The 20918-nt window shown below is 41.6% G+C and overlaps 1 protein-coding gene across 4 annotated transcripts in view; it reads left to right on the top strand.

Moving 5' to 3' along the window:
- Positions 1–20918, top strand: part of TSPAN9 (tetraspanin 9) — a 289499-nt gene that overhangs the window by 123496 nt on the left and 145085 nt on the right. For 2 of the 4 annotated variants that reach the window (XM_044997258.1, XM_044997250.1), the window contains one exon: positions 7279–7358. In XM_044997258.1, the coding sequence (XP_044853193.1) occupies positions 7296–7358 (63 nt within the window). In that variant the 5' untranslated portion in view covers positions 7279–7295. Of the gene's footprint in view, positions 1–6992; positions 7359–20918 lie in introns of those variants that run through there. The other 2 variants (XM_044997237.1, XR_006574929.1) reach the window with 1 other exon arrangement.

Here is a 20918-nt window from a genome sequence, read left to right as displayed (position 1 = left end):
AACAAGCTTTTAAAAAACTTAAGCCCAATAAAAATGTTTCCACACTTAGGCCTGGCCTACACTGGGGGGGGCGGATATCGATCTAAGATAAGCAACTTCAGCTATGAGAATAGCATAGCTGAAGTCAACATATCTTAGACTGAATTAAAATTACTTACTTCGCGTCCTTGCGGCATGCTGCGGCTCCCTCGTCAACTTTGCTTCTGCTTCTCGCCAAGCTGGAGTTCAGCAGTCGACGGGAGAGCGATCAGGGATTGATTTATCGCATCTACACTACACACAATAAATCGATCCCCGATAGATCAATCGCTACCCGCCAATCCGGTGGGTAGTATAGACTGTACCGTTAAAAATTAAAAAAATCCAATGAACAGAGTCAATTTAAAACCCATAAACATCCCATTCAGTGTTTGAACCGCAGGGTGGGTAAATAAATAATTATCACCACTTACAGATGGAGAAACTGAGGCAGAGAGCTTAAGGTTACCAAAGGTCTGAGTTTTCACATATACATATAATTTGCAATTATACAATGTAAACTTTTGTGCTAAAGATATTATCACTAAGGCTATGATTTTGTCATGGACATTTTTAGTAAAAGTCACGGACAGGTCACGGGCAATTAACAAAAATTCAAAAAGCTGTGACCTGTCCCTGACTTTTACTACAAATGTCTATGACAAAACAGGGAGGGAGGAGGGTCCAGCACCCTGCCCTGCTGTGGCTTGGAGCTGGGAGGGACCCCCACCTGTGGTGGCTGGGGAGCTGCGGGGGATGCCCCCCCCACATCCGTCGGGACTGGGGAGCTGTGGGGAATTCCTCCGCACCGCCCGTGGCCCCAGTGGCTGGGAAGCTGCTGGGGGATTCTCCCCTCCTGCCACCTGTGGCGGCAGGGGTACCCTGCAGCTCCCAGCAGCTGCGGGCTGAAGTCATGGAGATCTGCTAGTGGAGATCCGTGACCAAATAGTAACCTTAATTATCATTTGTGCTTCCTTAGTACACCTCAGTGTAAATGTTATTGCTGTTTAATACAATTAAGTATTTGTCAGTTAGGAGCATACCTACATTCGTATGTCAGCTTACGGGGAAAAAAGTTCAGCTTCACTTGGGAGTTTAGAAACATATTAACTTTCAGATCTGATGGACAGCGAGGCAAATTCTGTACAATAAACTCTCACTGAAGTGAAGGAAAAACAGTTTAAAAGATCTTAAAGCAACTCTCTGCAATTCAGCGTGAAAACATTAGAACAACATTTTGAAGACACCGTGGCCAAAATTTTCAAAAATAGTTGGGCTTCTAAAATCATATTTAGGTACCTGCCCAATTTTCAAAAGTGCTGATCATGCAGCAGCTCCCATGTTTCTCAGACAGGAGCATACATTTGAATTTAGGAGCTTATCTTTAGGCTCCAATTTTTGGAAATCTTGGCCCCTGAGGATAGCTCATGAGAGGCAAATACAGTTCCCATCATCGTGACAAAAAATAAAATAAATATTAGGATATTCACTCTTTAATACAATTTTGTTAGGGTATTTGTCTGTGAAACCATTTCTGACCTAGTTTAGAACATAAGAACAGCCGTACCGGGTCAGACCAAAGGTCCATCTAACCCAGTATCCTGTGTACCGACAGTGGCCAATGCCAGGTGTCCCAGAGGGAGTGAACCTAACAGGCAATGATCAAGTGATCTCTCTCCTGCCATCCATCTCCATCCTCTGACGAACAGCGGCTAGGGACACCATTCCTTACCCATCCTGGCTAATAGCCATTTATGGACTTAACCACCATGAATATATCCAGTTCTCTTTTAAATGCTGTTATAGTCCTAGCCTTCACAACCTCCTCAGGCAAGGAGTTCCACAAGTTGACTGTGCACTGCGTGAAGAAGAACTTCCTTTTATTTGTTTTAAACCTGCTGCCCATTAATTTCATTTGGTGACCCCTAGTTCTTGTATTATGGGAATAAGTAAATAACTTTTCCTTATCCACTTTCTCCACATCACTCATGATTTTATATACTTCTATCACATCCCCCTTTAGTCTCCTCTTTTCCAAGCTGAAGAGTCCCAGCCTCTTTAATCTCTCCTCATATGTGACCTGTTCCAACCCCGCTAAGAACCCATTACAAACCCCTGAACACACTGGGATGTTATCTTGCAAACACATACAAACCTGAGTAACTTCACTCACGTGAGTTATGATGGGACTACTTATGTGAGTAAAGTTATTCATGTGGTTGATTAGTGGATTGGAGCCTGTCAGTATTGAAGCTGTGCTCAGAGAAGAGAGACAAATCAGTGTTATGTATAGAGCATATTTCATGGCAAGTTAGTGAAAATACTTAACAGTAAGCAGAACTTGTAGAACATGTCTGTCACTGCAGATACATCATACCTTTATAAAATCATAGAAATATAGGGCGGGAAGAGACCTTGAGAAGTCATCTAGTCCAGTCTTTGCTCTAAGGCAGGTCCAAGTAAACTTAGACCATCTTGACTCGTTTGTCTAATGTATTCTTAAAAACCTCCAAGAATGGGGATTCCACAGCTTTCCTTGGAAGCTTATTCCAGTGCTTAATTATCCTTGTAGTTAGAAAGTTTTTCCTACTATGCAACCTAAATCTCCCTTGCTGCAGATTAAGCCAATTACTTCTTGTCCCACATTCAGCGGACGTGGAGAACAATTGATTACTGTCTTCTTTATAACAGCCCTTAATATATTTGAACAGTGTTATCAGGTCCCCCATCCATCTTCTTTTCACAAGACTAAACATGCCCTGTTTTTTTAATCTTTCTTTATAGGTCAAGTTTGCTAAATCTTTTATCATTTTTATTGCTCTCTCCAATTTGTCCACATCTTTCCTAAAGTGTGGTGCCCAGAAATGGACATAGTACTCCAGCTGAGGCCTCACCAGAGCCGAGTAGAGCAGACAATTACCTCCCGCGTCTTACATATGACGCTTATGTTAATACATCCCAGAATATTAGCCTTTTTTTGCAGCTGTATCACATTGTTGACTCGTATTCAATTTGTGATCCACTATAACCCCCAGATCCTTTTCAGCAGTACTACTGCCTCAGCAGTTGTGCATTTGATGACATGATCATAAATTTAGTATTAGTATATAAGGATGACAACATATTACAAGGTGCTGCTGGGTACATAGATCTAAGCTTGAAAAAAAATGGATTATTTTCTAGGGCTGTCAAGCAATTACAAAAATTAATCACGATTAATCGTGCGATTAAAACAATTGCAGTTCATTGCACTGTTAAACAGTAATAGAGTACCATTTATTTAATTTTTTTAATGTTTTCTACATTGTCAAATATGTTGAGTTCAATTACAACACACAATACAAAGTGTACAGTGCTCACTTTATATTTATTTTTGATTACAAGTACTTGAACTGTAAAAAAACAAAAGAAATAGTATTTTTCAATTCACCTAATACAAGTACTGTGGTGCAATCTCTTTATCATAAAAGTTGAACTTACAAATGCAGAATTATGTACAAAAACCAAAACCAAAACAATGTAAAGCTTTAGAGTCTGCAAGTCCACTCAGTCCTACTTCTTGTTCAGCCAATCGCTCAGACAAACAAGTTTGTTTACATGTGCAGGAGATAATGCTGCCTGCTTCTTGTTTACAGTGTCACCTGAAAATGAGAACAGGTGTTCTCATGGCACTGTTGTAGCTGGCAGCACAAGATATTTACGTGCCAGATGTGCTAAAGATTCATATGTCCCTTCATGCTTCAACCATCATTCCAGGGGACATGCATCCATGCTGATGACGGGTTCTGCGCGATAACAGTCCAAAGTAGTGCGGACTAACGCATGTACATTTTCATCATCTGAGTCAGATGGCACCAGCAGAAGGTTGATTTTCTTTTTTAGTAGTTCGCATTCTGCAGTTTCCTCACTGGAGTGTTGCTCTTTTAAGACTTTTGAAAGCATGCTCCACACCTCGTCCTTCTCAGATTTTGGAAGGCACTTCAGATTCTTAAACCTTGGGTCAAGTGCTGTAGCTATCTTTAGAAATTTCACATTGGTATCTTGTTTGCATTTTGTCAGATTTTCAGTGAAAATGTTCTTAATACAAACAACATGTACTGGGTCATCATCCAAGACTGCTATAACATGAAATATATGGAAGAATGTGAGTAAAACAGAGCAGGAGACATACAATTCTCCCCCACGGAGTTCAGTCACAAATTTAATTAACACATTTATTTTTTTTATGAGCGTCATCGGCATGGAAGCATGTTCTCTGGAATGGTGGCCAAAGTGTGAAGGAGCATACGAATGTTTAACATATCTGGCACGTAAATACCTTGCAATGCCAGCTACAAAAGTGCATGCAGACACCTGTTCTCACTTTCTGATGCCATTGTAAATAAAAAGAGGGCAGCACTATCTCCTGTAAATGTAAACAAACGTGTTTGTCTTCACAATTGGCTGAACAAGAAGTAGGACTGAGTGGACTTGTAGGCTCTGAAGTTTTTCATTGTTTTGTTTTTGAGTGCAGTTATGTAACAAAAAATGTATATTTGTAAGTTGTACTTTCACCACACAGAAATTGCACTACAGTACTTGTATGAGGTGAATTAAAAAATACTATTTCTTTTGTTTCTTTTACAGTGCAAATATTTGTAATCAAGAATAATATACACTTTGATTTCAATTACAACACAGAATACAATATATATGAAAATGTAGAAAAACATCCAAAATATTTAATACATTTCAATTGGTATCTGTTTAACAGTGTGATTAAAACTGCAATTAATCGCAATTAATTTTTTAATCATGATTAATTTTTTTGAGTTAATCGCGTGAGTTGTCTGCGATTAATAGACAGCCCTATTATTTTCTCAATATATGTGGTCACATAATTAAAGGCTGTGTTGTAGTGTGTATACATGAGAGGTCAGAGCTAAGGTTGTGCATGATTTTTGCATTTCCTGGCTTGAGTGCTTTACTATGCAAACTTAATGGTCTGTTAACGTTGGGTTTTATTTGCATGGATTTCTATCTTTTGTGTGGACAGTTCCTTTACGCAATTATTGGTGCTCTTATGCCAGTTTATGAACATGCACAGCTAATGCGAAACCAGTTTTAAAACACCAAGCAAACCCAGAAAACTCCACATGCTCCAGGGGAGTCCACTTAGTGGAGGTTTTCCAGATAACATTGGAAAGCTAACACAGTATCTATGTTATAGGAAGTCTTGATATCATTATCCCACTTGTGTTGTAGAGTCATGCAATGAGGCATTGCACTGCCAAGTGTGAGAATGGTTGCTGTCTAGAAAGGAATAGGGCGTTCAGGTCAGAGTTTGTAGTTCACAGACATTATCTATAATGAAAGAACTCTGAGAGAATACTGTATGCTAGAGCAATGGTTCTCAACCAGCGGTACGCGTATCCCTGGGGGCATGCAGAGGTCTTCCAAGGGATACATCAACTCATCTAGATATTTGCCTAGTTTTACAACAGGCTACATAAAAAGCACTAGTGAAATTATTACAAACTAAAATTTAATACAATCAGTTGTTTATACTGCTCTATATAGTATACACCGAAATGTAAGTACAATATTGATATTCCAATTGATTTATTTTATAATTATGTGGTGAAAGTGAGCAATTTTTCAGTAACAGCTTGCTGTGACGCTTTTATATTTTTATGTCTGATTTTGTAAACAAGTAGTTTTTAAGCAAGGTGAAACTTGGGGTATGCAAGACAACTCAGACTCCAGAAAGGGGTACAGTAGTCTGGAAACGTTGAGAGCCACTGTGCTAGAGTAATCTCTGACATACCAGTTAAATAGTGTGTAAATAGCTGCAGGCTCAGATACTGTAACATTCAGATTTAGGATTGATTGATTACCCTGTAAAAAGACAGCAGCTCTGCATTTCATGTTATGGTTAATTATATCACAGTTGATGGCGTCATACTATGTGCGTGTATAACTGAGAAATGTGCCTATTAGACAAACACTAGATGCTAGCCGGTTCCAGTTGCTTGTCCCACGCCATTCATTTAAGCAGCAAAAAATGTAAAAGTATATAGTTACCGTTAATTTCATTGGGGGTTTGTTAACTTCTGTGTATCTAATCCTTACTTTTACAGCCTTTTATTACATTAAAGGAGTATCATTACCTCATGATTCTTGCCCATAAACAGCTAAACAGTACTTGACATTTAAAGAGATTTTCTGTTGTGCACTTGTATAGTCAAAGAGTAATACTAATCCTATTAAAGATATTATGTCATGGAGGCATTCCTTGGGGGAAGGCTTGTTCTAATTGGCTAGATGTAAAGTAGAGGGGAGGGGCTATCCAGAGAGTGGATGTATTACTTGATAGTTAGGTCAGGGATTTCTGTGGGAAATGCCCAGTGGTTGCAGTTGCTGATGATTTCACATCAACAGCAGTGCAACACTGGGAGTGAGCTCCAATAGCTGATTACTGAATGAGATACTGCAAACGGGTAAAAAAAAAAAATGAACAGCATGTGAGAAGCAGTCAGAGTGAGGCAGAGAAGAGAGCTGAGAGAGCAAGAAAAGTGCTCAGGCTGGAGAAAGTCTTCCAGATGTACTGGACTGCCCTTTTGGAAATGGATATAAGGACCATCTGCTGTCTGTAGATCAGAGGACTGAGAGTGGGAAGAAAGAGTTTATGGTATTTTAAATAAAAAGCTAAGTTATTCATAACCAATTCATCAAGACGTCATGAGATTGTTCCTGCATGGGATGCTGGTGCATAAATCAAAGCTGCAGATACCTATTGTACAGCTTACTTTGGTATAAAAAAGAAAAAAGAGCAGCAATGCAGGGAATATTGCAATAAATTCTACAGTGGTTATGTGATTTGTTTATTAAGATAAAGAAAAATCATCCTTGTATGACTGTGGAGTTCACAAGGCATTGCATTTAATGCTGAGAGATGCTAGACATTAAATCTGACAACTGTGAAAAGAGAGATCATGGAGAAGTCAAGTAGTGAGGATTCTTCAATTCACCGTAGTCCATCTTTGGATAGCAAGGACTCGGACTTTGCTAAACCTTCTACCTCAGGCAGGCAGTTTGGTCGAGGTTTTACTGCTGGAGCTTTTTACGGCACTGCTGGATCACGCACACAGAGCCACACCAGGGCTGGAACAGGGACCGGCATTGGAACTGGGACTGGCATAAAAAGTGACAAATACAATGCACCGAAAGGCAGCAAATATGTGGTGTTTTACCTGGATCTATCTTTTGTTTTCCTTTTAGAATTTAAGAAGTGCAACATGGCAAGAGGCTGCCTGTGTTGTTTGAAATACATGATGTTCCTTTTCAATTTAATGTTTTGGGTGAGTACTGCCTTTTTTTCGATTGCCTTCATTTCTTAGAGTTCTCTGTACTACTGCATTATGTGCATAGTGCATCTTTTCAGCACTACCGTAAGCTTTTTCTTTTCTTTCCCTCTCATGTACCTGCATGGAATATTTACAGTGCTAAATCTGTGCCCTATGGGAAAATGTATATGTTTCCTACAGATTTTACCTTCCCATTACTCTACTTTGATTACAGATTATTAAAACTGGAGTCTTTTAATTCATGTATTTTGACCAGGATAAATTAAAGAAGGGCAGGACCTATTTACCATTTAAAATGATCCAAATCAGTTTAGTGGAATTTTTTTACATTCTTGTATAATGCCTTATGCTGCTTTAAGTTGCAGGTTAATTTAAACCTGGATTACGTTTTTGTTGACCCCATCAATCTTCCCTACTTTTCTAATGTAATTGACAAACTGCTTTTCAAACTGAATGAAGTTTAGTCTCATTTTTTCCACCTTTTAAAAATATACATATATTCTAGTCCTTAAGATGTCAGCACAAATGTAAAATGACTGGAATGACAAATGACTCCTGATTCAGTTTCAGTCGCAGTTGTCCAAATTGGTGTGTTAAGTTGGAGACTAGCTCTTGCTTTTGAGGGATCAAAATTGATTTTCCTCTATCAGCCAGGGAGCGTGAGGAGTTGTAACAATGCTTCAGCAAACAGATTCAAAGTGTAACGACTACTTTGAGCAAACTAATGTCATGTACACTTGGAAAACAAGGGAGTGAAGTCAGCCAGCTACTAGGCATCCCCGTTTGAACAATATTGGGTGGGGGTGTGTGGAAATGCAAGCAAATTGAAATGTCAGGTAGGTTTCAATAGAGCACAGTACAAAATGGTTTTATCAGAATTAAAGGTCAGCAGTTTTGTGATGATGAGGAAAAGCAATTATAATATTAATGTCTTTGAACTTAAAAAAATTCAAGGTTATAATTCAGAAATAAAAAACGTACCTCAGAGGTAAATGAAAATGTAGTTTTTTGTTTATTTTTAAGGTAGAAGGATATTAAAAGTCCAATTTGGATAGATATTTCTGTTGTGGAGAAGTCAACATTGAAATTAAGAGCCGTGTCTCTGCCTTAGCCACCGGCTTTTCTGTTTAGCTGACCCACTTACAGAAATAACTTTTAGCAGTCGAAGGGAATGGGAGACCTCATAGGGCACTGGCGACTCATGCACCAGTGAGCTTCAGTAGTAATGTGCTGAAACATTTCCATCATGGAAGGTGTGGGAATCTGACAGAGCAGGTTTCACAGAAGGTTGGGGCTGCAAGGGGTCACTCAGGAACATCGTTCATGATTTTTCACTACATGAATCCTACCAGAAATTTGCCTCACTTCTTTCTGGAATCCCTGTTAAGATATAAACTTGTTACCAGACTGGACCGTTCATGCCAGTTCTGCTTTACTCTGACTCCTTAGAAATATTTTCCTATGCTAAGTATTGCCATTAGTTTTTAGTAAATGGGACACTAGATGGGGAGGGTTCTGAGTTACTACAGAGAATTCTTTCCCAGGTGTCTGGCTGGTGGGTCTTGTCTATGTGCTCAGGATCTAACTGATCACTATATTTGGGGTTGGGAAGGAATTTTCCCTTAAGTCAGATTGGTAGAGACCCTGTTTTTTTTTTTTTCGCCTTCCTCTGCCGCCTGTGGCGTGGGTCACTTGCAGGTTAAATTAGTGTAAATGGTGGAGTCTCTGTAACTTGAAGTCTTTAAATCATGATATGAGGACTTCCAGTAACTCAGCCAGAGGTTAGGGGTCTATTACAGGAGTGAGTGAGTGAGGTTCTGTGGCCTGCAATGTGCAGGAGGTCGCACTAGATGATCATCATGATGGTCCCTTCTGATCTTAAAGTCTATGAGTACATTACTCCTGGTCTTATTGCTCTTGTTCTGTGTGATCAGTCCCTAGGTATCCCTCCAAACTTCACGCAGTATAATGGTATTAGATCTCTATTTCATCTCCTTCCCAAGTAACATTTTTCTAGGTTGTCCATAGTTAGGTCTTAAAACTCCATTGTTGTATCTTTTTAGTTGCTCTCCTTGCTATTTTCCCCCCAACTTTCCAGTGACCCTTTTTGTGTGGTCCCTTCATGAACTCACTCCATCCTGTTGCAGACTTTCTCTCTCTGCTCAACTTTCTGATTTCCCTTCTCATCCACCAGTGGACTCTTCTCCGTCTCTCCATTATTGCTGAGGCCAAGACTTGCTCTGCAGCTCCTACTACCTGGGACAGCCATCCTGTACCTCTGCACCTCATCAACTCCCCCTCTCATCTGAACTCTTGCCTGAAAATCTTTCTTTTCTTCTTTGGTTTACGCCATTTTTCTTTTCTTATTAATCTTTGTCTCTGTTATTCATCGTGGTAACTCTGTCAATTGTTCTGAGATGCTCTTTGTCTGAGCCTGACTACTCAGAATGTAAACGTTGGTGAAGGATTTTAGAGAAGTGCTGAATACAAACTAGCAGGTTTTCAAAGTTGTTTGCAACAGGAGTTGTCTCCATTTGCGTTGTAGAAACTGTTTAAAAGCTCCCCCTTTTTACAAAAACATCTGTTGTGTTAAACTGAAGCTCTGAGACTCTTGTGCGTCCGTCTATTATTTTCAGTGGGCCGCGGTGCCACTCAGTGCTACTATTGAGGGTTGATTATTTTTAACCAGAAAGTTTCATCCTTTTGTGCTTTGCTGCACTCAGATGAAAGTTGTGTATATTTTGTAAAATTCTGGGTCAATTAGATAAAGGATGCTATGGGCAGGTGTCTGCCTGATTTTGACGTTGCACATTGGTCTTGATCTGACCTACCGTGTTAGGTTTCTTGGGTGCCACCCCAGCTTTGCCAATGTTCCTTAACACTGATCTTCAGCAACCTCTGCTGTTCCAGTCCTGGGCTCCCCACACAGCTCTGCCAACGCCCCTCAGTCCTGCCTTGCAGCCCCCTGCCATTCCAGCCCTGGGCTCCCCACACAGCTCTGCCAATGCCCTTCAATCCCACCCGGCAGCCCCCTGCCATTCCAGTGCTGGGCTCCCCACACAGCTCTGCCAATGCCCCTCAGTCCTGCCCTGCAGCCCCTTGCCATTCCAGTCCAGGGCTCCCCACACAGCTCTGCCAGTGCCCTTCAATCCCACCCGGCAGCCCCCTTGCTATTTCAAGCCTCTCCTACCAGATCTGTCAATGCACCTCCATCCTGCCCTATGATACACCCTGTTACTGCAGTTCAAAACTCTTGTCCCCCCGATCTCTGCCAGTACATTTAATTTTGGAACTATAACAGCCCCTGCTGCTGCAGTTATATGTCCCCACACAGCTCTGCCAATACACCTCAGTCTAAACCCATGAAGTTCTGGGCTTTTCATGAGCAGTGGCTGCCAACTTGTTCAAGACTGTTGTGGTGGCTTTGTGATGTGGAGTATTTTCCTCAAAGGGCTCATTTTAGACCACCAAACCAGTCTGATCCTGTGACTTAACCTAAAATGTGAATCTGAGTCTCCAGAGATGGAAGATGAAGACCTTAAATCAATATCCTCTCTCCTGGCAAGTGGAAGAGACAATATTTCATGAGTTTATTTGGATAAGTCTAAATTGAAAGTGACAAATTATGTTTCAGGGAGCCTGCAATCAGGTGCCAGTCTACCCGCTGTCTGTTGAATTATCCTATTAATGAGTACTACAACGTATGAATTTGTATGGCATGCTGTTGTGGTTCTGCAGTGCAGAAAACCTGTTTGATTTTTCTGTGCACTAAGCATTATCAACAAAATGCAGTAGACGGGTTATTTAGAAGTCAGTGGTACTTCATCCGTATATGTTTTGCAAGTGATATCTTTTGGGGTCTCTTGTCCTACACACCATCTTCAAATGTTGGGTCCTTCTAGCTACGGCGTGCTGGGCGGTGTTCCCTTTTAAGTCCCATCAGTCCTGCTCTTGAGCAGTCACCCAGAAAATGAGGCCTGTGGCTTCTCTTTCACCGTTCATAGCCTGGCAACGAGGGGCCAAGCCTGAGACCTAGCTAATCTGAGATCCCCCATCCGGCAGCTAGTTGTGCTGCCCCTAAACCAGTGGCCTGGCTCAAAGGTACCCATCTGAAGATGCTACAGATGCAGTGGTTAGAATACAGTTTGCACAGCCACATACCTAAATGGACCATCTCTGTGTTGGCCTTGGTGAACAGGTGGTACATTGTTTCTGCAGATGATCATTTCAATCGCCACATCAAGAATTGTGTTAAATGTATAGCATCTTAGTCATCTGTACCCTTGACAAGAAAATGGACTTCTTAATTTAGTACCAGGTGGACTAACTAGCCTATAATGTGGGATGCATCGATTGCATTGAAAAAGATGCATCCTACTCTATATGGGCATATCGGTAACTTGAAACAGAAGGTATTTTTCACTATATTGCTAAGAACTTCAGGTATTTTCTGTGGCCCTATGTGGTTCCTAGCAGTTGTTCTCGGCCATCTGGCTTTGCTTTCTTTTGGAGATTAGAAAAGTCTGAGCTGAGAGTTAAGGAAGCTTATAGTATTTAATTGTGTGGCTAGGATGGTGATTTATACTGAATTCATCTTAAGTGCATAATATGTTTGACAAAAAGTCTGTGCACGTACATATATTAGTTGGTTCAATTTGCCTTCCAGAGCATTTATGTGCAAATGAATCAAGTTTGCAGAGTGGCCAATACAGGCTCATAGAAGAAATCAAATATTGATGTTTGTTTATACAGATAGCAGCTTAATTAGTAAGAAAGAAAACTGCTAAATATAAAGATTGGATATGGGTTAATACAAAATATTTAACTTCAGTGCATTATCCAGAAAGAGAGTGTTACAACAACTGTTTATAGAACATACTGCGAAGACTTTAATAAGTTGTTATGAATAGAACAGTAAACTTTCAAAAATAAATGGAAGTTCACTTTTCCTATTTAAGCAAGGGAAATTTTGAAGTAAGAATATTTGATCAGAGTTACAGTTGACAACTTTGCATATGGAGTTTGGTGCATGGATAAATGTTAGGTTGCCCTATTCATTTAAGTAAGGGCAATTAGTCCCAAATGGTCCATATATTTTGGAATGTTCAGAGTATAAATTTTGATAGATTTTTAGCATAGCTTATTTGTTTAAATTTGCTAACAGTGATGCATTTGTACTCTGTGAACTTTTGGTGAGAGAGAAAATCATACTGAGATTTAATGTCATCATGGGTAAGAAAACTAAGAATAGGCAGTAAGTTACTTAATGTGATTCTTTTGTTAAATTAAGCCTGCCTGTATATTTCTTTGACAAAAAATACAAAGCCTCCTGTTAAGAATTTAAATAATATTTATATGTATATTGTCACTTAAAGTTATTATTAATGACATTAATCTCGTTCAAAAGTAGATGAAATTAGTGAAGGTCAAAGTCAGATTAAGTTATATACACATTTTTGCAAATGCAAATGTTGGATATTCAGTTTCAAGCAGACTTTCTGGGCATTTTGTTAAAATGTAAGGCTGCAACAAAAAACAAGCTGAAAAAGTTAATGTGGAAATGGCAGTGCAGACCATTTCAAATCTAGCAAACAATCACTATTTGATTCTGTTAATAAATACATTTTAATAAAATAAGGGACAAAGGCTATCCTTGAAAAGATTTTCTATTTCAGCAAGTAATCTAATTGTATCTAATAGGAAAGCAAGTGGTTCATAATTTCCCTTATTGAACAAAAATGACCATGGATATTTAGTGGTGGAGCAAACTTAACAGAGTATCTAAAGCCAGTAAAGCATACACCATATATCTACTCTATAATCTGGGTTCTGGGATCAGATGCAGAGAGAGAGGGAAAAACATGTCCATTCTCTTGGGGGGTGAGACTGCTATCACAGGTATTGGTACTGTAATGCAGCTAAGACTCCTAGAGCTGTTTATATAGGGTAATCCATACTTAGGCATTTTTTCCGACTGGAATATATACTGTAATGACACACTGTTTAGTTTGAATTACAAAGCTTTAATGCTTATCTGAACCTGTTGGACAAATATAAATCTTGTGAGCAGGCTTTGTCCCTCTGCCTATCTGTAAGTTAATCTTCTGGGTTTAATGACACGTGGGGTCTCTGAAAAAAGAACAGAATTTCAAACTATAGACAACGTGTAATGGGGCACACATTCAGATTCACTTTATTTTTCCAACCTGGTCCTTACTGCATGATTTTGTAATCATGTTTCCCTGTGTAGTGCATAACCCTTTTCTGACACAGGGAATAAAGATAAGGAGAGATGTTAAAGGATATAGGGAACCTTGTCTCATGACAAGAGATCAATATTTTCTTCTATAATTTTCTGGCAGGAGTGAATCCAGAGCCACTTGAGAACATCTTAGCTGGCAAGTGACAGAATGCATATATAGAGTACAGAAAACCTGTACTAGCACAAGGCACCAGTGTGGTGGCATTTAAAATACTACCCGGGTAAAATGAGGCCACCTAAAAGTTCAGATGCATTATTTGTTTTTAAAGTGCTACGTACTGAACTGTGAAGGAAAAAGATTTTAATTTTGCTAAAATGCTGTTTCTGTTTTCATTCTTGTCTGTATGAAAAAGTCTATTTTTTAATGGGGATTTCAAAGAGTAAGTAATTTCCCAGCATGCTAATTCAGATTCGTTTCTCAATGTGCACTCGTGTGTGCTAGGGTTGCCAGCTTTCTAATTGCAGAAAACCGAGCATCCTTGCCCTGCCCCTTCCCCGAGGCCCTGCCCCCACTCACTCCATCCCCCCTCCCTCTGTCGCTCGCTCTCCCCCACCCTCACTCACTCCTTTTCACCAGGCTGGGGTAAAGGGTTGGGGTAAGGGAGTGGGTGAGGGCTCCGGCTCGGGGTGTGGGCTCCAGGGTGGGGCCGAGGATGAGGGATTTGGGGTGCAGGAAGGGGCTCCGGGCTGAGGCCGAGGGGTTTGGAGTGTGGGAGGGTTTGGGGTGCAGGAAGGGGCTCTGGCCTGGGGCACGGGATTGGGGTGCGGGAGGTGGTGCAGGGTGTGGGCTCTGGGAGGGAGTTGGGGGCGGGAAGGGGCTCTGTGTTGGGATGCGGGAGGGGGTGAGGGATGCAGCTGGGGGTGCAGGTTCTGGGGTGGAGCCAGGGATGAAGGGTTTGGGGTACAGGAGGGGGCTCCAGGCTGGAAGGTGAAGCCAATGGGTTCAGAGTGGAAGGGGACTCTGTGAGGCAGGGGTTGAGGTATGGGAAGGGGCTCTGGGCTGGGGATGCGGGCTCCAGGGTGGGGCCAGAAACGAGAGGTTCAGGATGTGGGAGGGGGCTCTGGCTGGAGCAGAGGGTTGGGGTGTGGGTGTGAGGGCTCCTGCTGGGGGTGCGGGCTCTGGGGTGGGGTTGGGGATGAAGGGTTTGGGGTGCAAGAGAGGGCTCAGCTGGGGCAAGGGGGGTTGGGGTGCAGGAGGGGGTTCGGAGTGCAGGCTCCTGGCACGGCGCTTGCCTCACGCAGCTCCCAGAAGCGGGGACATGTTCCTCAGCTCCTAGGAGAAGGCATGGCCAAGTGACTCTGGGTGCTTTCTCCAGCCATGGGCACCGTCCCCGCATCTCCTGTTGGCTGTGATTCCCAGTCAATGGGAGCTGCAGAGCTGGTGCGCGGGGCAGGGGCAGCATGTGGAGCCCCGCTGGTCATCCCCCCTCCTAGTAGCCGAGGGAGATGTTGCAGCGCAGAGCTGGGCAGGGAGACTGCCTGCCCCGCACCAACCAGACTTTTAATGGCCTGGTCAGTGGTGCTGACTGGAGCCACCAGGGTCCCTTTTTGACCGGGTCTTCCGGTCGAAAACCAGGCACTTGGGAACCCTAGTATGTGCAAGGCCCAATTTGGGCTTGTGATGAGAACATAGGAGTGCAATTACATGCACATTTTTGCACATGGATCTTTTAGCCTCTAGTTTTAAAATTTGGTACACAAAAAGTTCTGATTTCCCTACGTGTCCCACTGGTTGAATATGCCATAAATAAAGTATTGTCCTTTTTACAACTTCTGTACTATGCTAAGGATGGTGACACAGCTTAAAAGTGTTTAACATTGTTTTTACACACACACACACACACACACACACACACACACACACACACACACACACACACACACACACACACACACACACACACACACACACACACACACACACACACACACACACCCTACCTCTCCCCCAGCATTTTAAACAGTTTCGAAGAATAATGGTACCCTAGTAGGGTGCATACTTTCAGATGTGCTTCTGTTGAATCTGGTTTAGTTTAAACCGGTTTAGTTACAGAGAAGATGGGGCTTGCTCCAGAACTGTTTGGTTGGTTCCCCTAGGTGGCAGGGATTCAGGAACATTTTTAAAGGCATGATTTATGTTCGATATAGGAAATCTTATGTTGTGCTTTCTTTATAGAATTCCTTTCACATACTGCTGTTCACTAACATCATATGCTAATCTTGTCCTCTTTGAGGGAGAGGTGATGAGGGGAATAATATGAAGTTTGTCTTTAGAAATATTGTTGCTATTGCTGCCGGGACGCTCAGGAGCCATTTATTGTTTGTTATGTTGGATAAATGGTGTATTGATTTATGATTCAAAAGTAGATTTGTCTGATACATTTGTTATAACATGGCTTGCTGGGCACAGTTGTTTGGTCATCTTTTTGTGAGGTTGGCTCAACGCATTGAATGTGAAAAGCACAATAACAATTTGTTTTAGAAATTAAAAACAAACAGTAGCTAAGTTCCTGATTATAAATACGTAACGTGGTGTAGTGACTTAGGCCACATGGAATCAAGTGGCCTAAAAATTTGTAAATGAGCTTGCCAAACTCATTTTCATGTGGGCTCCTAGATAAAGTATCCTTGTCACACTCTGCCCTCACCCACAGCAGCGCGGTCATCTCTTCTCCCTGAACCATCAGTCGTCCATTCTACTTCCCTCTGATTATGCCCCAGCTTCTTGCAGTGGCTCCTTTTCTGGCCGTGGTTAAAAGCTTTGACTAACTTACTGCTACACCCCTGTAATGCTTCCCTTCGCATGTCTCTGGTCCTGTCTTTACTTCAGTGCACGCTGCAGTATCTTCTGCATCTCCTAGATATAAGGGGGGAGAGGGACTTGCAGCAGCAGTGGCTCCACAGATGAGCCTTGTCTCTCCCCACCATCCACCATAAATCACTAGATATTTGAGGGATGTGTTTGTTCTGGTGCAGCTGGCACAGCCAGCCAGTTGTTTGATGTACTTCATGGGAATTCATGCTGCTTCCCATCTCGCCTCTTCTATGGGCCATGTAAGGGAAGACTGGAGATGACAACACAACTCAGAGGAGCATTGAGAGAAAAAAACAGAGCCCAGTAGAGTGCTGGGGGGCAAGTGGTTATTATAAAGGGAAAGAGAGACCACAGCTTCTTTCTTCACCCTGCCTATAAACCCTCCTAGTGCAACCCTCCATCTCTTTTATTCCAGATTCCCCAAGTGCTGTGAGGATATAATTTGTGCTGGTAAAGGTCTCAGACAGATGGATTCAGAATTCAGGCTGAGCCACTTAAACCAGATCAGGTTCAGCGAATATGACACCCATGAAAGGGTTAATCAGCTAGCAAAAAATCCAGTAGATACTGATGTCCTGTTCCCACAATCATTGGTTAGCCAGTGAGTTGCTCAGAAGAGGTAACTCTGTTGGCTTGTGATAAGAGATCCTGTTGGGCCTGGAGGGTTTTTTGGATGCCTACAGGAGAGACGGTTTCGAGGGCATTGTGGGCCAGTGGCTAGGTCAGTAACCTGGGAAACGGCTCCATTCTTGGTTCTAGCACTGACTCCCTGGGTGACCGTGGGCAAGTCTCTTCACCCTCTGTGACTCAGTTTTCCCATCTGTAAAATGAGGCTCATGATAGATTTTGTAAAAGAAATCTGTGGATGCAAGTGCTGCATTTAATAAATTCATTTAGTCTAATATTTCTGACTTGCCTCTGGATTAATAGACCAAACATAAAACTTGGATAGGTTGCTTGGTTTGGGTTTTGTTAGGGCTCTCTCTCTCCATACATGCCTCTCATCATCTGGGTGGCTCTGCAATACAGATGGCTCCAGAGGTGCAGTTCAGCTCAGGCAAGTGTAGTAGGGCAAACGTGTAGCTACAACTGGGACCCTGACTGTCTCCATGTAAGAAGGAAGTTAGATTTGTTTGCATGAAAAGGGGGAAGCAATTGCCTTTGAACATAAGAACAGCTAAGACTTTCGTACAGAAAGACCAAGTAGATAGCCCAACTTGTGGTAAGTGCAGTTCAGTTAATTGGGGTTCTGCTGTATGTGCAAATTAAAATATGCCTTATGCAAGGCTGAGCTACTGTGGAATGACACAGTTAATTTTCTGTAACTGTACCTGGTAATTGCTTGCCGCTCATCCTGTGCCATAGTCTCAGTAACTTAACCTTCCAGCATCTCAGTCATTTTACGTCTAACATGGAATCAAGGGAGGAATCCTGCTGGTAATCACATGCTGTGCCTGGACTATTCTGAAGATACAGAGGACTTCACTGTCACCACCACTACCTAGTCAAAAAATAAAGAATCCTGACATGGCTGGAGGTGTGATATTAAGCGGTGAACATACACTGAACCTATTGGGGAGTTCATGTAAGACTTAATCATTTTAATGTCATCTCACAGAAATGACTGCAGGCGTTGAACTCAAAGCAATTTCACAGCCTTCTGAAACAAATTAACTTTAAATCAATTCAGATAGTCATCTCCATTAAGTACAGTCCCTTGCTGCTTAAGAGCAAATCAAATTGCTGTATGTATCGGCTAGAGATAATTGAACCTCCAAATGTTTGGAGGTTCGACTTGGATAATTCCCATGCTTTTCTCTTTCTTCCCCTGAGCTGGTCAAAGTTCAAACTGCCATCCCAACCTCTTTGGTCTAATTAGTCCATGGGTTAAAACAAGCAAAATTTGTTTTCCATAAGGAATCTGCATGGCTAACCATTGACTGTGATTGTCCCTGATAAAACTACAGGTAAATCAACCCCATGTTCTCACTACTTTAGCATCCTAGTTGCATCATTTGGTCCTACATGTGCCAGTGTAACCAGGGGTGAATTGTAAGTGTTCGCAGCCATAACTATCATGCAGGGAGCATCATTCTTAAGTATTTGGGAAGTGCCTAACTAACACGCATTGGATGCTAGCTCAAATAACTAATAAATATTATCAATTGGAAATTGGTCTTTCTATTCTTTTATCATTTACAAATTTATCAATTTGTTAGCTCTAGTAAGTTTTGAGATATTTCACTGAAAACACTGTAATTGTTCCGTTGGCCTAGTAGTGGGTTTTTGTTTTTTGAAAAAAATTTTTGATCCAGGACTGAAATTAGCAAATTCTAGACCTTAGTCCAGTGTAATTCCCAGTCCCCGGAATTGAATCAATTTGAAACAAACAAAAGTATAAGAAGAATCATGGATTTTCTTTTTCTTTCTTCCTCTTCCTCTCCCCACCAGGGCAGGTTTTTGAAAATATTTATTTTAGCTGGTGGGTAAAATTTTGTCTTGGTGCATGCATATGTGTGTGTTGATGTACAGTGGTACATAATATGACCGCCGCCGCCCTATCCTCCACTTCTTCCTTTCCAAAGCGTTGCATTTTATTACTGATCCAAATCCTCCAGAGTTCCATAAAACTACATTACAGGGGAGCATAATGGGCCTGATCCAAAGCCCATTGAAGTCAATGGCAAGACTCCCATTGGCAATGTCTAATGTGTATGTACATGTGTGTATCATTCTACTTGCCTAGTGTTTGTTCTAAATATATAGCTATATGCATATATGGTACATGGTAACGTGTATATGTATGTGTATGAGTGAGCATTACATAAAATTCACTCACTTGGTCTGCAAACTTAGAGAGCTGAAATTTGCACATTAATATTTAGACTAACATAAATAGTATCTTGCTATGATCTTTTATGAATTTTTGCTATGAATATTTGTGGGTCATATTTATTCATTGTAATTTATATGTATCTCTTGTGCCCTGAGCACGCATTATGACTGGGATCTTTTCTTCTTCATTTAATTCTTCTGGCATTAGATACCTTAGCACATTTTTGGAGGATTTTTTTATTGAGGTATTTTCCCATGTTTTATAAAGTTTGTTACTGCCAGCACTACTCCTTAATCAGATGTCCTTTTTATTTTTTTTAGTTCTTGGCCTAGTTATTAAACATTCTTATTTTCAATATTGTGCTGTGCAGGTGTTACTTACTTTTTGTTAGCAGCTGTGTTACTGTTGACTAGATTGACTTCTTTACAAGACTGATTTCTTCTTCAGGGTAGCCTTGGATAGCTTCCAACCAATTATGGTCTTAAGCCAGGTAAGAGAGCTGCTTGTCATTGGATTGTCATTCAGAAATGTGAACATTTAATTTTGTGATGAACAGCTGTTTCAAACTAAATCACTGTTTGAGAATCTTAGCCTCTTAGGGTATTTCTACATTGCAGAGTAAACCCAGGGGAGGAACTCAGGCTCAAGCCTAATCCCCCTTCCATCTACATGCAAATTGTATTAACCCAGGGCTCAGACCCAGGGTCCCAGGACCCTCCAAGATGGAGGGTCCAAGCCTGAGTCAAGCCGGAACCCAGGGTTCAAGCCCTGTTGCTTTGCAGAGTAAAGGCAGCCTCGCTGGACTCATGCTGTGGGAGTCCACCAAAAGTATTCCACAATCCCACTGGACAACTTTTTTGTCCTGTGAACAGTCAAGTTTTCCCACACTGCTCCCTGAGCAAAGGGCTACAGCAGGCATATTTTGGGATGGTGCTAGGATGGATGTCTGGGATAGGGGTGGTTGGATTTGGGCCCACATAATGCAGTGTAGATGCTGGAACCCATGTGTCATAGGTTTCACCCCCCACTTAGAGCTGTTGGGTTCCAATATGGGGACCTGCATGGACTCCTCTAAACTAAAATCCTAGTTTAGATCTGGTAAAAGCTGCCACCACCCAATAATGTACGTGTATTGGGACACAGTCCTTCCCCAAAATCCTTGGGGATCCCAAGAGCCCCAAATCCATGGAGTTCTTACACCTAGGAGAAGTAAACCATTCCCCGCTGCTTCCTCCCCCCTCCCTTTTCCTAGGAGAGATACCGGGATTCAACTACAGAGGGATGCCTTCCTCCTCCCTCCTCCCCTTTCCCTGAGAATTCACCCAAGGAAAGATCAACCAAGTCCTTAACAGAAAAAATTTATTAAAGAATAAAAAGAAAGTAACTGTCTCTGTAATACCAAGATGGAACAATACACAGGGTCTAAACTTATCAATCTCTGGAGAGAATTCCCCCTCCCTTCTTTCTCAGTAAAAGCAATAACAGTACAGAATTAAAGAAATTCTATAGCAAAACACACAATTGCAAATATAGAAAGCAACTCAAAAGACTAATCTGCCTTTCTAATTAATACTCACTATTGGATAGTAGGAACTACTCCAGGAGAACTTGGAGACATGTCTGGCCTCTCTTAGATCCAAA

The sequence above is a fragment of the Mauremys mutica genome, chromosome 1 (genome assembly GCF_020497125.1).
Source record: "Mauremys mutica isolate MM-2020 ecotype Southern chromosome 1, ASM2049712v1, whole genome shotgun sequence".
Classification (NCBI taxonomy): domain Eukaryota; kingdom Metazoa; phylum Chordata; order Testudines; family Geoemydidae; genus Mauremys; species Mauremys mutica.
This window is presented reverse-complemented; position numbering and strand designations above follow the sequence as displayed.